This window comes from Lytechinus variegatus, chromosome 1 (genome assembly GCF_018143015.1).
Source record: "Lytechinus variegatus isolate NC3 chromosome 1, Lvar_3.0, whole genome shotgun sequence".
NCBI classification, from domain to species: domain Eukaryota; kingdom Metazoa; phylum Echinodermata; class Echinoidea; order Temnopleuroida; family Toxopneustidae; genus Lytechinus; species Lytechinus variegatus.
In genome coordinates, this window is record NC_054740.1 from 96,110,900 (window position 1) to 96,126,703 (window position 15,804).

Consider the following 15,804-nt stretch of genomic DNA (forward strand, 5'->3'; position numbering starts at 1 on the left):
TTGTGATGTACATTAGTACAGCTGGAATAATAATAAAAAAAAACATTGTCAAAATCTTTTCAATACCTTTGTTTGACCGTGTCCAGTAAGGCTGATTGAAGACAGGTTCTTAAAGATACCAGAGTGGTGGTGATGATGTTTCTCATGCCTATGTGTGATCAAATAATATAATAATTATGAGATTACAATCATATCTATGGATATGCACAAATTGATACATTTATCACTGTATTTGATTATGTAATAGTTCTGAATTGTAAGGATTTATGTAGTAGATTTTAATAACATCTTAAAAGTCACATAGGACTAACTTTGGACCAGCCCATTGTCTCAAAATACAAAATGAAAGTGTAATTAACAGAGATGATTTTCCTTTAGCAAATAATACATGAGAATTGGTTACAAATTATCATGTGCAAATTATTGAATCTGAAATATATATATATTGCTTAGATAATAGGATGAAAATGTATGCATGTATGTTAGGTGCATAAAAAGACATCTTCAGAAAAAAAAAATACATTTTATGAATAAGGTTGTACTCAAAAGTTAATGAACCCCACCACAAAATGCATTCCTCCATACTTTACTGAGTGTTGTATGTCAACAACACATCAATGTTCGGTGAGCCTGGAGAAACATACTTCACTGAATCTAATATTTTATCACAATTAAATGTCTAAAACATGGTAGAACTTGAACATGTTAAATATGTTCATTTTGGTGTGGGGTTCACTAAATTTTGATCAGCACTGTATACTATAGTCGTAGTAAGGGAAACAAATGAAATGTGGAATGTACAAACAGGAAGGGATACTATGGGTAAAAGAGGGGGGGGGATGGAGAATGTTCATATAACTATGAATGTAAATATGGTTTATGGGGAATTTTTGGATTTGTGACCTTTATCATGGTATTGCTTATCATTAAATATTGACACGTTATATTCCTTAGGGGATTGTGTGATGGTTAGTATCTTGAGCATCTGAATGTATTGCTACATTCTCAAGAATTCATATGATTGCATGTAACTGTTGATAAGCCACACATGCATGGTTATTGATGAAAACAAAATTTTGGGAAAATTATTATATCAGACAGTAGATCTGCTCTGGAAAATCATTCCATCTGATTTGAACCAACTTTTCCCCCTCTCTTGTATTCATTGCAGCAGTCTCAACCATGTGGGCGCGACGTGGTTCTGACTCTCTCCTTTCAAACAGAGGGTTGTGAGTTTGAATCCTAGCCATGGCGTGCTTTCCTTCAGCAAGAAATTTATCTACACTGTGCTGCACTCAACCCAGGTGAGGTAAGTGTACCGGCAAGAAGTAATTCCTCAAAAAGCTGTGCGCACCAGAATCGGTAGACTAGCTTAACCAGGGTAATATAGGAGTGCCTTGAGCACCTAGCAAAGGTGGATATTTGCGCAATACAAATCCTATATAATTATATTATCATTATCATTATCACTATCATTATCATTATTGTCATCATTACTATAACCACATATTATAAAGGAGAGAAAGCCGTAGCAAAATGCTTTTCCAGAGCAGAACATAATAAATTAATGACTGGGAAGTGGGAAAACATAGAAACAGAAACAAACATCCATGCAAACAAACAATGACATAATAGATGATTTCATCTTTAGAATACCTTTCACCCTTCTTGTCATCCATGGAACCAAGGGAGATGGTAGAGAAGTTGCGTAGAATATTGTGGTTGCCACCATCATTCACGTGCCTAGATTTATGATGGAGGTATTATGTTGGTGATGACTAATATTTTTATTGGCATATATATAGTTTATGATATCCATGGTGTGTAAGGAGTCAAGAGGGGTAAGCTTTTCACTTTATCATAGTATGAAGCATATTTATCTTAGCAACATGGAAGTTTAACTTTAAAGGGAAATAAGCAAGGATTTTTTAAAAGTGATTTGAGATTTTCTTTTTTAATATAACTTTCTCTTTTGATTAATTTGCTGCTATTATGTGGTTCTTTAATATCATTCTGATTAGATGCTTGAATGATTCAATGCATTACTCTGAATTTATCTCATTTTAATTTGTGAGGTGAAAATGAAGCAAAATATTGAAGAAGATGTACTTGGTGTTTTTAGAGTGATGCTCTATCCACAAATATCTTTGGGATTTGTGAAATCCTAAGCTTGTGTGTGTATTTATGTAATTGCAAAACAAGGTTTGGGAAATACCAAGCTTCTTCATAAAAGTACTATTTGCAATTCATGAAGGTGGGATTTTTTTTTTGGGGGGGGGGTATATGCATAGAGTTTTATCAAACCATGTTGAATGTTATGTTTACAAGCAAATCCATAAATATCAAAAAGAACTCCATTGAAAACAAATCATTTTATGAAACATAAAACATGACCAACACCAAATTTGATTGAAAATTTCAACATCAAATGCAAACAGGCATGCAAAACTGATAACATTGGGGTGAAAAGCTTTCAGAAATAGTATTTGAAAATTGAACAGAACTCTTCAAAATATCAAATAAAATACACATTAAAAGAGAAATATGCTGTTTATACAATTCTGCATGTATTGTGCAAAATGTGAAGTATCCTTCAAACATCAGCATTTCAATGAAAACAATGAGGATTTATACGTGAACTAGAATGCTGATCAGGTTCCATAATAAACAGCACACTACACAACATCACTAATGATTTGATAATGCATCACAGCACTGCAATGTTTTGTTTTCATTACTTGCAAGATACATGCCAACATTTTCACACTATGAAAGCATCCTCAGGAGAATCTATTGGGCACATTTTTCACTTGTGATGCTAGTATATTCTGAACAATATGCAAGGTCGTTTGGTGCATTTATGGTACATGTTACTTAGTTTTTTTATTTTTTAATGAGAGTAACATACTTTGACAAATTCAAATATCAACACCACATGGATACAGAATATAAAGGCCTGGTCACACCGCCCGAGCGCTGTTGGAGCGGTCGTGGAGCAGTAGGGAGAGGGGGTCGAATTTCGCTCACAAAATTGGGGAAAATATCGAAAACAAAAATCGAAAACAAAAAAAAACACAATCGAAAATGGTGAACGGTAGAGAGCAGTGATGATTTTTTTCTCTCCGCTCCATGACCGCTCCAACAACGGCGGTGTGACCAGACCTTAAGTCATCTATGGGTATTTGATATGAATGATCAGTATGTAATATTTTGATGAAAATGAAGTAAATTGTATCCCATGTTGCTCATAAAATGTTATCTCTATCAACTTACTTGTGTTTGAGTAAGAGTGCTCTCATGATATCTCCTCTATTCTCTTCTTTGATCTGACCAGCGTTGATCATGGTGTCAACGATACGATGAAAGATTGTTGAGAGATTGGTCTCTTCCAAATCAAACAAGGCAGTGGCTGGAATTTAAAACAAAAGGAAATGGGTTCAAAATCATATCTTAGTAAAATTTAGTATCTTGAAATGGAAAGCACTATGACCAGGTAATAAAATGACTTTTTTTTATTTTAATCATTTAGTTACCTTGCAACAAACCAATGGAGAGACTGCAAATTATGCTATATCACTTGCCAACAATGTGTTGCATTTCAAATGGTAGGATTTAATCCTCATCATAATTGACAACATATCTGCATACTGCCATTCAATGCAAATTCTTGTGCCAAATGCCAAAATGACTGTCAAAAACTAAGTTGATTTTCAGTGATTTTGGGCAAGTGCAGGGGTGGTTTAAACCTTTCCTTGCACAATGGGGCAATCTCAATTTTAATTTCAATATCTGAAATTGTAATCCCCTGAAAGACAAATGAGTGAAAGAAAAAAGAATTTGTCCTAATTGATATTGAAAATCAACCTCTAGCAAGCAACAAGTCAACTCACCATGTTCTAAGTATTGTCTTAGCTCTACCAGGCTGTGAAAGGACAGGGAAGCAACGTGAGGTTTACCCCAGCGCTGTGCCCCTTCTTCTACATCTTCCTCATACTTGATCCAACGAGCTTTCTCCTTCCATTGCATCTCATGACCCTCCTCCTTGTACAACTCATCCAATTCAACAAAGACCTAGAACAAAAGAGAAGAAAAAGATAGAGAGAGGAGAGAGAGAGAGTAAGAGAGGGAGAAGATGGTATTATGCACAACTACTCAACACTGTAGTTATTATGAAGAACATATGATCTACTTTTCACTAATTACCTCCAGACAGACAGAAAAACTGCTAGATACCCTCCGCTTTATCTCTCAGAATGCAAATAAATTCAGCAATCTTGTGATCAAATTGTTGCCTAAGGGTGAAGAGAAATAGCTGTAGATGGGATGGTCACAGCAAATGTTTTGCATTCTTACATTATTCAAGCTATGTATAAATTACAAAGAGGTAATAAAATAAGTAATTCTCATTATCAAAGCTAAATGAAAGTATTTACAGTAAAACACCAATTTCTTGAGAAAGTCTGTAAAATCAAGGTTAAGTATTAATATATCATCGTGATCGCGATATATCATCTAGATCTGGTACAGTTACATAGATTGAAATATGTGAAATCATAAAATCTAAGCTGAAAAACGATCACACCGAGATCGCCAACACAGATAGGCGCACGTGGGACAGTGTATAATATCATTGCTAGAATAAAGACCCGACGGAAGTGCCCGAATCCGCACTTATTTTGCTAATTTCTCAGAAATTATACAATTTCTTCTAGAATCCTTTGGCACATATTTTTTATTTAGACACTTCGGTGGTCATTATATTGGATTCTGTAAAAAGTCATTTTCAGATCATTACAAAAACTGGCATTTATCTTTAACAAAGAATGTCTCCATACCTCATGGGGCCTGTGATCAAACTCTTTCTTTCTTGGTGAATTCTTCTTCTTCTTCTCCCCTGAATTTCTCCTACCACGCACATGGACAAAGGAGCTGACACTGTGCCTGTGAGAGGAATGGTGGTGGCGTCCTCCTCCAGACATATCACCAAGACGATGGACTAGAACGATGATATAAGATATATATGGAGTTACAATGCTGATATAAACACACTTTTCAATGACAAATAGCATACTGTGTTAAGGTCACAGTAATACAAGAAATGCACTCTTCCTGAATTATATTCACTTCAATTTATTCTTGACAATAATTAAAACATCATCAAATTGTACATTCATATATACAGGTAGAAATATTATTATAAGAAAAGGAGGGCAACAAAAAGTTCACACTTGAAAATAAGAAGCCTAAAAAAAATACAATAATCAATATATGTACATATCAGATGAAGAGGGGGAGGGGCGAAATATGCTCATTCACACACAGACACACTTTAAAAGAAACATTGTCATCATCACACACAAAAGTAAACCCAAACATACATCGTCTGAAGGATTTTTATGAAGTACACATGGTAGAAATTTCTTGATATCAAATTTATTCTCAATCCAAAAGATAGAAATCTTTAAATGTACTACATACATTTTTTTTTATATTGCAGGCTCTTATATGAAATAATTTTATTACTCCAAAACACTTTTCAAAATGTCAATTTTTTCTCGTATGGATTTCTATAAATGAAATTTATTTAATTAGATAATGTGATCAATAATAATTGGCATAGCTCAGATAAATGGAAAGAGGTGTTACAGTTATCTCTTAGTTTAGATAAATTAAATACGATGACAGGTGAACGAAAAGCAAATAGGAGGTAGCCTTACCAGCCATGGTCTCTCTGATGGATGGATTCATCTCTCCTTCCTCATCATCATCATCATCACCACCAATCTTGATAGATATATCATGCATCTTAAGATTAACATCACTACCCTGTCTTAGACGTTCGTTGGGGTCCACAGACAAGTTACGTTGCTTCTTGCTATGAGAGTGGTGGTGGTGACGATGGTGCTTGTGGGATCCAGGCCTGTTGGAACAATGTGACTTATAATTCATACGCATCCTTTTTTTTTCTAAGAAGTAAATTTAAGTTCAGTTCAATTAGTTGAAATATTGAAATATTAATGAAGTGCAATATACTGAATAAATGTAACTTGTATTGCATTGCATTACTTCATTTAGACATTTACTCTTCTTGAGGAATTTCAATACAAAGTTGAAAAAAGGTGATTTTGTAACTTTGCCCTCTAAAAAGCATATTAGTATGAAAAATCAGTAGTATTACATTTTCGTGACAAAAATTAAAGAGACAATACAAATTTTGAAACAATTCTAGTTTTGAGGGTAGCCAAAAAAACGTGCTACTTAAAAGTACAAGTTCGCATATTCCCTTCCCTACCATTCTCAATAACTGTTTGTTGTAATAGACAAGTTAAAAAGCTTTGCCAGCATTTCACCCCCCCCCCCTCCATGTATCTCTCACTACCTTTCCAAATGACTTACTTTTCATTCAGCTTAGCGTTAGCATCGGTATGAAGATTCTTTTCATCTGATTGACTTTCAGACTGGACAAATGGTTCAGTTCCATCATCTTCTCCAATTATAAACTGAATAAAAGAATAATAAGATATTTATTGAGATCCATTCTCATATGGCATCATGATTATGAATAATCTGCGATGGATGAAATACTTGAAAATGTTTTACTAAATGTACGTACATGCACACCAGGGGCTCGTTGCATATAACTTTTTACCTGAGAAAACTCGGGTTGTTTTTACCGGAGTTTTTGCCCTGTGTTAAAACCAATGGCAGAAATCAGACTAACCTTAGTTTTCAGTTTTTACCAGAGTTTTCTCAGGTAAAAAGTTGTATGCAACAAGCCCCTGAGGCTCATATTTCTTCTTTCTTTTTAAGTTTATAAGTTCATACATGTCTACAAATATTATGAAAGATTAAGAAAGGTCATTCAATGAAATGAAAAACCTGTCAATTGAGGAAATAAATATTTAGAATAAATGTCAATGCTGTCTGCATGCCTATTATAGTTTATGAACTTTGTGTAACTGATGACATGCGTGTTACAGTCCCATCCATGGACAATGCTACTGATTTCATGCAACATTCAACTCAAAATAATCAGAAAAAATAAAAGTGCCTTGTAGTCAATTTTCATTTTGTACAACAAAAACTTGATTTACGATTAATCTGAATCAATCAGTAACTCATTATCAGGTAATCTGTTTAACTGACATGTTTGGATAGCACAAATGTATTTTCCCAAGCTTCCATAAAAACATGACATAACCACGAATGTGAAATACTCCATTTGAAACATGCATGCTCAAGAGAAAATTGCAAATATTGCAAAAATCATTGAAATTTCAATTGCAAAAAAAAAATGGGTTGTATCCATGAATCCCATTCATCTTTATAAATAATAACAAAGTGACCTTCACTTGTTCATGATCCACAAAAGACTGAATAGAATTTGAGGGTCTTTGTGTAGATGAACAGATATAAAAGTTTAACAAAGAGTCAGGTTTTATTCAACACATTTTGCTTCTGGATATCCCTCCCCTTTTTATAGCAAAGAAAGAAATAAACTGCTGAAGTTTCAAAATGTATTGATGACAGTGACAATGAAGAAGTTTATTGTCAGTGATATAAAGAATTTCATTATAATTATAATTTCCGCATTTATCACTCTGTTCACTACTGATATGAAAGGAAATAAAAGAAGTTGCTGAATTTCAAAATGTTAATGATTGAGAAAATACATTATTCATGTACATGTAAATGTACTACCACTTTTTAAAATGGTTTGGTCTTTTTGAGAAAGTTGAATCCCACCCCCCCCCCCCCATCCCACCAACAACTGTCCTCTTATTTCATACTATATATGTACATGCAAGAAAGAAACTGCTGAGTTTTGAAATTCATTCATAACAGTATTGTGCTTTCTGGCAAGTCCATGCATTACGATGCACCCTACCCGTAAGCCATAATGCTTCCTTCCTTTGAAAAGAAACACTGGTCCTCTTCTAAACTGATTGGAAGGAAAATAGATTTTGAGCTATAGGATTCACAACAGCTGATGTGTGAAATGTCATCATTTTTTCATCAAAACAACCACACCTCATGCAATTAAATAGTTGGATGGGGGGTTGGGTGTCCGGACAGTTTATCTTGTTGAAGCCTTCTTTTTTGTCTTTGGGTTACACTAACAATATGAATTCAATACTTGTAATCATCTTCTATTTTATTCTTTATAAGATTAATATTTCCTAACATTTTTTACTAAAAATTGATGAAACTGTGCTTGTGAATTTTCCAAATGACTTTCTAAAATTAATCGTCCGGACACAACAACCTGTCCACACACACAACAACTGGGTATTCTTCATCTCAACATAAACTGTTTGAAAATGAAAGGAATATCCACATGTATGTACACAGATTTAGAAGAAACAAAACTCGTCGTCAAAGATATATGTAATCCTATGAAAGCCATATTATACATGTATTACTCTGAAAATGTGATTAGCACTTTGAGGAAAATACAATTGAAAAATGCATAGCAAATTGTTTTGCCGTAACAAGCCACTTACATTCCCTGGAAAATTGAAGGATTTCCCCCAAATTTGTGTCTAATTTCATTTTTTCTTTAAACCCTACCCCCTAGATGGAAGGAGTCAAGGAAGTAATCAATATAAGAATAAGGATCAACTTCTTGCCCTCAATGAATGAAAGTAATCTTTCATAATACCATGCGTTATGATGTCATCCACCCAATACTAGTTTAACCACTCCCCTAGGTATAGGAAGCAGATATTAAGACATTATTAGTAGTTTTTCCCCAGTGTATTGCGTTGATTGCATGATTACGTTGCTTGAGTGACAAGTGAATAACTACTGCGCTATTCAAGCTGGATAGGTGTATACATGTATCTTGGACATCATTCCAGTTGGCTAAATGCCTAATCTTGTAGATTATTTAAAAAAAATAATAATCCTTGACAGATAGATTATGATTTTATTTTTTCCAAGGTGATAAACACACACATTTGTCCACTTGTTTGTATTACAAACCACAATCAATACCACATCACTATCATATCGTAGGGATTTAAATAAATATTTGACCATGCTGATTAAAGCTTTTTCAAGGTAAAATGTAGTCCCCAGTTAAAATATTGACAAAAATGATAAATCTGGCTAATTACAATCATTGTCATAGTAAAAATTTCTTTTCTTAGAATTGGTGTTATAAGGGGAATTTTTATCATGCAACGACTGTCCTTTATTTTATTAATAATTTTTAACCACAAATGATTTATCAAAGCAAAAAATTATTTAAGCAAATAGATATTCATTTTAGATATACATTAAGTTTTAAGATTTGAATTATTTCCCTTCATCCTACATGTCCAATAGGGAAAATTAGATTCAAATATTATCAGTTTTCTTTGCAATTAATTAATTGTGTGTTTTTTTAAGAAGCAACGGTAAATTGGGGCAAAAAATGTATATCTAAATCACAATTTGGAACAAGTATTCTTTGGAGTACCATAATGGCTAACGAGTTCTGGGTATATATTTCATTAACATTTGGGTGAAGCTCTTAAAGTAAATGAAATGAGATAAATTATGGCAGGAATGAAAGATTGAGCTCACCTTTGGTGCAGTTTTCTCTCCCCCGTCAACACTATCAGTGACGTTCTCTTCAGCGATACTTGTAATGAGTTCCTCTGTAGCCTCAGCAATGCTCTTACTAGAGTGACTAGTGCGTATCTTCTGCTGCTGGCCATCATTCTCTCTTAAACTCCTTGAAGATCCTCTCTGTGGTAATGGTTCCAGCTGATGATGGACCAAGACATTGTCACTTCTATGACCTGAGAGGAGGGGGGAAGAAGGAAACAGGGGGAGGGGGTAATGATTGGATGGGAGGAGATATATATAATGACAGTGATGAATAGTACATTGTCCACAAGATGAGAAAATGCAAGGAAGCAGTTTTAGAAAGACAAAAGCACAGGTGGCGTGATAGGGAAAGGGTAAAAATGGAGTGGAACAAGAGTTGGAGGAAAAAATAGTATTCAATAAATCATCACTCCTCAGTTCTATTGAGAGTGTGGAATGAGATGAACAAGAACAAGGTAGTTTGGTCAGACAATTTTATGAGCATTTCACTGTTTCACTGACTGTTTGGAAACCTTTGGAAGTTATAAAATTTCCTTTACACGTGGACAAAACTTTACATGTAAAACATATCAAAAGAAATGTAGTATCTATGTTATTATTTAACCTTGATATAAAACACTGTTCTTGAATGTCAAGATAATATGACATAAACAGAGTTTTATCTGAAGGTAATCCGATATGAAGGATACAGATAGGTCTCATGTGATTCACATACATTTTCTGTATACAGGTATCAATGGAATATGAGAGGAATTTAATCAGTCACTAAAAGAATGCTCATCAAACAAGGTCCATCTTTCACTGTTTAGTATCAACATCAAATATACGAAGACCTTTGGGTGACCCTCCCTCACCCCCTCTAAGAAAATAAAATCAAGCTAAGAAGAGAATATACCTGTGATGGGAGACTGAGATTTTTTCCAACATATTTTTTAAGACCTCTGGGCAACAGGCTGTGAAAATAACGATTACTCTAACTTCACTAGTTTAAAGTTTCATGACTTTTTTGTACAAACAAGCCCATTAAAAATATTTTGTCACCAATATTTTTTTTATTTTCAAACTGCTGACATTAAAATCATACGGGGGCAACATTAAAAAGGTTATACTCTCAATTCCAGTAAGTACACCCCCCTCCTACCCCCATTATCCCTATTCCTTGCCAGCGAAAACCTTTCCTCCACCTTTATACTCCCTGGTAATTTATTCACATATCAATAAATCACAAACTTAACAATACTCCAAGTTCTTTACATGATTTTTGCTTATGGAAGCAATATGCACGGCAGCAATGTCTTATCAAATATTTGTTTAGTCATTACTGCAGTATGGAGTACCTACCAGTGACAGTTTGCAAATAACTATGTCTGCATTACATCAAGTTCAAGTATTTAACATACAGACCATGCTAGATTGGGGGAAAATCCTAGTTCTGTGTCTGGCACCAATGTTTTACACAAAATATGACGTTTTGATGCTATACTAGTACATACATGTAGCACCTTTTAATTACCAAGTTGGAATTACAAGTTGGAAAAGAACACTGCATTAATTTTCTTTGATATTATTTATACATGCATGCTGATTGCTTTGTGAAATTCACTCTTGTAACTCCTGGAGATATCAAACTGCACTAGCTATGAGAGACAAAATAATCAGAGTTTGTTGAACAAATATTAGTTATTACTGACATCAGATTTGGTGATGATAAAATAAAAAAATTACTTCAAAGAAACATGATCTTACTTTCATAATCCTTTTCTCCAAATTGAGGGAAGTGATTCTCAGGTTCCCCATCCAAGGGGCTGCTTGTTAGAGGAAGCTTTTCAGGTGGTTTTAATAATTCCTCAACCTGAAGGTCAAGACTGGCATCACTCTTCTCCTAAAAAAAAAGAATCATATATACAACATCATTAGGCTTCAAACACTCTTTATTCATTTTTGTGAGTATTATGTTTCCCTTTTTCATTTTTGCTGAAAAATGAGAGGTTCTTCTTGTATATACATAAAGCAAGCAATGATTTCACCTACCCTCCACCCCTCCCCAATATATATCATCTTCACATCTTTGACTAGGTTAATCTTATTCCTTTCAAACTTTTTATTTATTTTTTTTTGGGGGGGTCAATAGAATTCCTAAACTTTACCCTCCTTGATGTCTAAATCATACCTGTATCAAGCCAATGGTTTAAACTTTTCATCAGAATCCAATACAATTATAAATTGACTAAAGGAAAAAAAAAACATACCTTTGAGGAAGTAGGACCACCACCCTGAGACATCTTGTTGTTTCTTACAGCCTATGTAAGGTTGTAACTCTCATGAATTAAATTAGCTTTTGATCTGCAAACAGAATGAAAGATAGACTATTACTGATATATCCAAATGCAATATAATGCTTAGTGACATAAGCAATAAATCAACTACATGAAACATTTCACTACAAAAATCAATAGAAAAGTTTTATTTTCTTTTTTTACAAAACAACAAAGTATCACATATCAATAACCTATAACTTTGAACCTGGGCCCTGTCTTAAAAAGAGTTACGATTGATCCAATCAATTGTAACTCTATGGAAATCCATCAGCATTATAATTTTTTCTATAGGAAAGTGGCACAATGTCCTTTGTAAAAAAGAGAAGCAAAGTGAATTTTCAAAAAAAAAATGAATGCATGAATATACATCATAGTTGAAAAATATTACAAACAAAAATGCATGTTGACGTCGCTAGCCGAGATTGATCGGACCAATCGTAACTCTTTGTAAGATAGGCCCCTAGACTACATCTCGTGATGATATGTTTGGTATGAATCTTGTAAGGTTGTGGTTGTTAAGCATTTGGCTTAGAATATATGAGTATTCAATGTTAGGAGAGTAACAAAATCCTATGCATACTTTAAAACAATTGAAGATTTTTATAAAGGCCAACCTGCAGGCAACAAAACAATATACACTGTAGCAAGCTTATAATAGACTACTGAATACTGCATCAAGAGGCGACATTACTTTTAATTACTTTACTGTTACATTACTTCTTTAAAACATTTCAAACTCAGTCACTCGTGTACACGGAGATTCTACTCCCACTTTAAAATCCTATTGATCCCGCTGCTTCACACCCAACATACAATGTACATGTATTCAAATCTAAACCAATTAGCAGGAAAGGCTCAGTTTAGATATGACCATCAGCCTCTACTTTGTAAAGATATCATTTGCATTACAAACCTATTTGAAATTATTCAAAGAGAGAAATAAACACAATTAGACAAGAGATACATTCAACTGAGTTTGGGGATTCTGTAAAGACTGAAAGTACTGAAACAGGCACATATCTTTGGCTGTTGAAAGTGCAATCATGACACTCATCTTAAACAGTGACATCGTTTTTTTTTTTAACTCTTGTAAAAACACAGGAAACAAGAGATAGCCTAAATGCATTTGCAAATTATTTTTTATTTCATCAATAATTTGTATACATCCCTGATAAATATAAATGAAAAACAGTTCAAGATCAATAGCATCAATTTACCTTAAAGAGAAAATTGTGTAAAATCTACCAAAAGATATCAAATCAAGAACAGACTTCAAGGATTCAAATCTGTTAAAAACACTTGTATAAGCCCTAGAAAGCGTAAAAACAAACTTTCCACACACATACCAAGGAGTTACAAACTCCTAATATAGAGACTGCCTAGGCCAACATATTAGTGTATTATGCAATATGCATCTATAAGAAACAACTATTATTCTACTAGTGATGCTATCCATCTCTTACAAAGAATAAATAAAAACCTCATAGCACTCAAAATAAAGTATTACCAAACGATCAAAATAATAAAATTTGAAGAAAAAAATTAAAAGCTTTTCTCTCTTCTAAAAACTACAATTCTTGATAAATCTGGATAGTGAAAGTTGTGCCAAGTTGAAAAGGAACTTGATTTTAAAATACAGGATGTTCAATCAAAATTCCTGGAGATAATGGGGCTGTTCAAAGTTCCATTAAATGACAGCAACTGTTAGAACAGTAAAACAAATGAAATTTTATGTGGAAAGTGAAAACAAAATAGTGATTGTAAAGAAAAAAAAAAGAGACAACATCCAAAAGAAACCACCTTATCGAGGCATGCAATTCAAATAGTTTATAATGTAGATAACAAAAGAGTATTGAGTAAAAATCCAATCTTACAAATTCAGCCAATGAATGATCCAATAATGCTTGTCTTTCAAGCAACTGATCCTTGAAGTAAAAAGAAAACCAACAGACTATTAACTTGTTTCCTCCAAAAATGGACATCCACGTTACTTTCCAGGCATCCCAATGTATAATAATGAGCAAGGGTGAATCCCCTAGTCTATATAATAATGAACGACACTAACAGGAAATCATCAACCGGTAACCAGAATCTAGAAAACAGTCATCACCAAATGAATCCTTGCCAACCAGAAAAAAAGAGCGATAACATTTACAGGAAACCATTCATATGGTTAGATCTGGACATGACGCAACCCAAAGGTATACAACACAACAGCCAGAGATATAGATGTGTACTATCTGATTGGTTCAAATGAAGAAAAGCGAATGTACATGTAGTTTGCGTATGATTACAGAACAGGCCCCAATCATGCCTAAGACCTCACTCTCATTTCAGTCCTACAACTACATGTAGTTTAGAACATGTGAATGGGAACACTCAAAGCAGTCTTGGAAGTGAAAAGTGGTCTTCCAAACCAGTTGGAAAACCACCTTGCGATTGTTTGAAATTGTTTAAAACTAGCTTAAGCGTAGGTCAGAACAAAACGATCTTTGCATGTGTTGGACAAACAACTGCATAGTGTGCAGAAGGTTTACACTGCGGGTTCAAATTCTCGCGCAAAACATGTGACCCCACCCACTGAGAGCATTCCCATAGTAACAAGACTGCTATAGTACCGTTAATAGGAGTTCTAAGAGGTTTTGAAAACCACTTTCAGGCCATCAGAATCAGATTGGAACACCAGCAAAGCGATCTTCCAAACTGGTTCCCTGAACCAATTTCCATTAAACTAGTTTTAGGATTGTAATGAGAATGAGGTCTAACATCACTAATGCCTTTTTTACACAGGATTTTCTTAACCCCAAACTATCGCTAACCCCGTGCTATCCTTAACCCTGTACTATTTTTTTCCTTTTCACACATGCCAAATTGTTATTGCTAACCCCGGATAAGCTTTTCACACACAAAACTCGCTAACCCCGGACTAGTGGTTTTTGTCGATCATTCGTAGTACAAGTACTTCACTCGTACACTTTTTACACACCCTACAATTTCCTTAACCCCGTACTATAGGTGGGGCCAAATTGCCATTTAGCCCCACCTATAGTACGGGGTTAAGCTTAGCCCACTTTCGTTTTACACATGCGATCTTAACCCCGTACTATTGCTCTTAGCACCGCAATTGGTGGGATAACCCTGCTTTTTTGCAGGGCCAAATAATCCCGTACTATAGGTGGGGTTAGCCCACTTTGCAAAATGCTGTGTGAAAAGAAAGTGGGCTAAGCTTAACCCCGTACTATAGGTGGGGCTAAATTTCCATTTAGCCCCACCTATAGTACGGGGTTAAGGAAATTTTAGCCTGTGTAAAAAGGGTATAAGTACTGCAAGAGGTATGATTTGAGGTCAAACTAGTTGTCTCAATTTTATCATTGACATTTATTGTATACAGGATATACAGCATCCTGCCTAAGGGATTCTTCTCACTACTTCTGTAACATTACAAATTTAATATTGTATGTTTTTACAAGGTCTTATCGACTTCCAGGGTTCGCATGTACATATGTTGCTTAGCAACTCAATTTTGAAAAGATTTTTAAAATATATTACATTTATCATACATACAAGTGCAATCCATCTGGTATTATTACAAATAATAACTCATATACCAAGATTTATAGATCAATAGATGTTTATCAAAAAATAAAACCCAAGAAGTTGAGGACTGAATCAGACATGGTCATCCTTAAACTTGGAGATTTAAACTGGTTTGTCAACTTCCCTAATCGTGATCTGGTTTCTTATCAGCCATTGGTAACAAATGACTCAAACCACTACCAAGAGTGGTCACAACAGAGTTGTTATGATAATCCTTAATGTCTTCAGTTTATCACGGGAAAGAGGCAAGATGGCAGAAGTGGGAGAAAATCAAAGGAAAGGAATACTTAAT

At 34.3% G+C, this 15,804-nt stretch overlaps 1 protein-coding gene across 4 annotated transcripts in view; it reads right to left on the reverse strand.

Moving 5' to 3' along the window:
• LOC121429567 (band 3 anion transport protein-like) overlaps nt 1–15,804 on the reverse strand; it is a 34,093-nt gene that overhangs the window by 9,387 nt on the left and 8,902 nt on the right. For 2 of the 4 annotated variants that reach the window (XM_041626657.1, XM_041626666.1), the window contains exons 2-11: nt 11,847–11,940; nt 11,344–11,479; nt 9,571–9,788; nt 6,397–6,500; nt 5,718–5,920; nt 4,836–4,996; nt 3,891–4,071; nt 3,274–3,409; nt 1,657–1,743; nt 67–148 (exon numbers count right to left, since the gene is read on the reverse strand). In XM_041626657.1, the coding sequence (XP_041482591.1) occupies nt 67–148; nt 1,657–1,743; nt 3,274–3,409; nt 3,891–4,071; nt 4,836–4,996; nt 5,718–5,920; nt 6,397–6,500; nt 9,571–9,788; nt 11,344–11,479; nt 11,847–11,879 (1,341 nt within the window). In that variant the 5' untranslated portion in view covers nt 11,880–11,940. Of the gene's footprint in view, nt 1–66; nt 149–1,656; nt 1,744–3,273; nt 3,410–3,890; nt 4,072–4,835; nt 4,997–5,717; nt 5,921–6,396; nt 6,501–9,570; nt 9,789–11,343; nt 11,480–11,846; nt 11,943–15,804 lie in introns of all 4 variants that reach the window. The other 2 variants (XM_041626675.1, XM_041626684.1) reach the window with 2 other exon arrangements.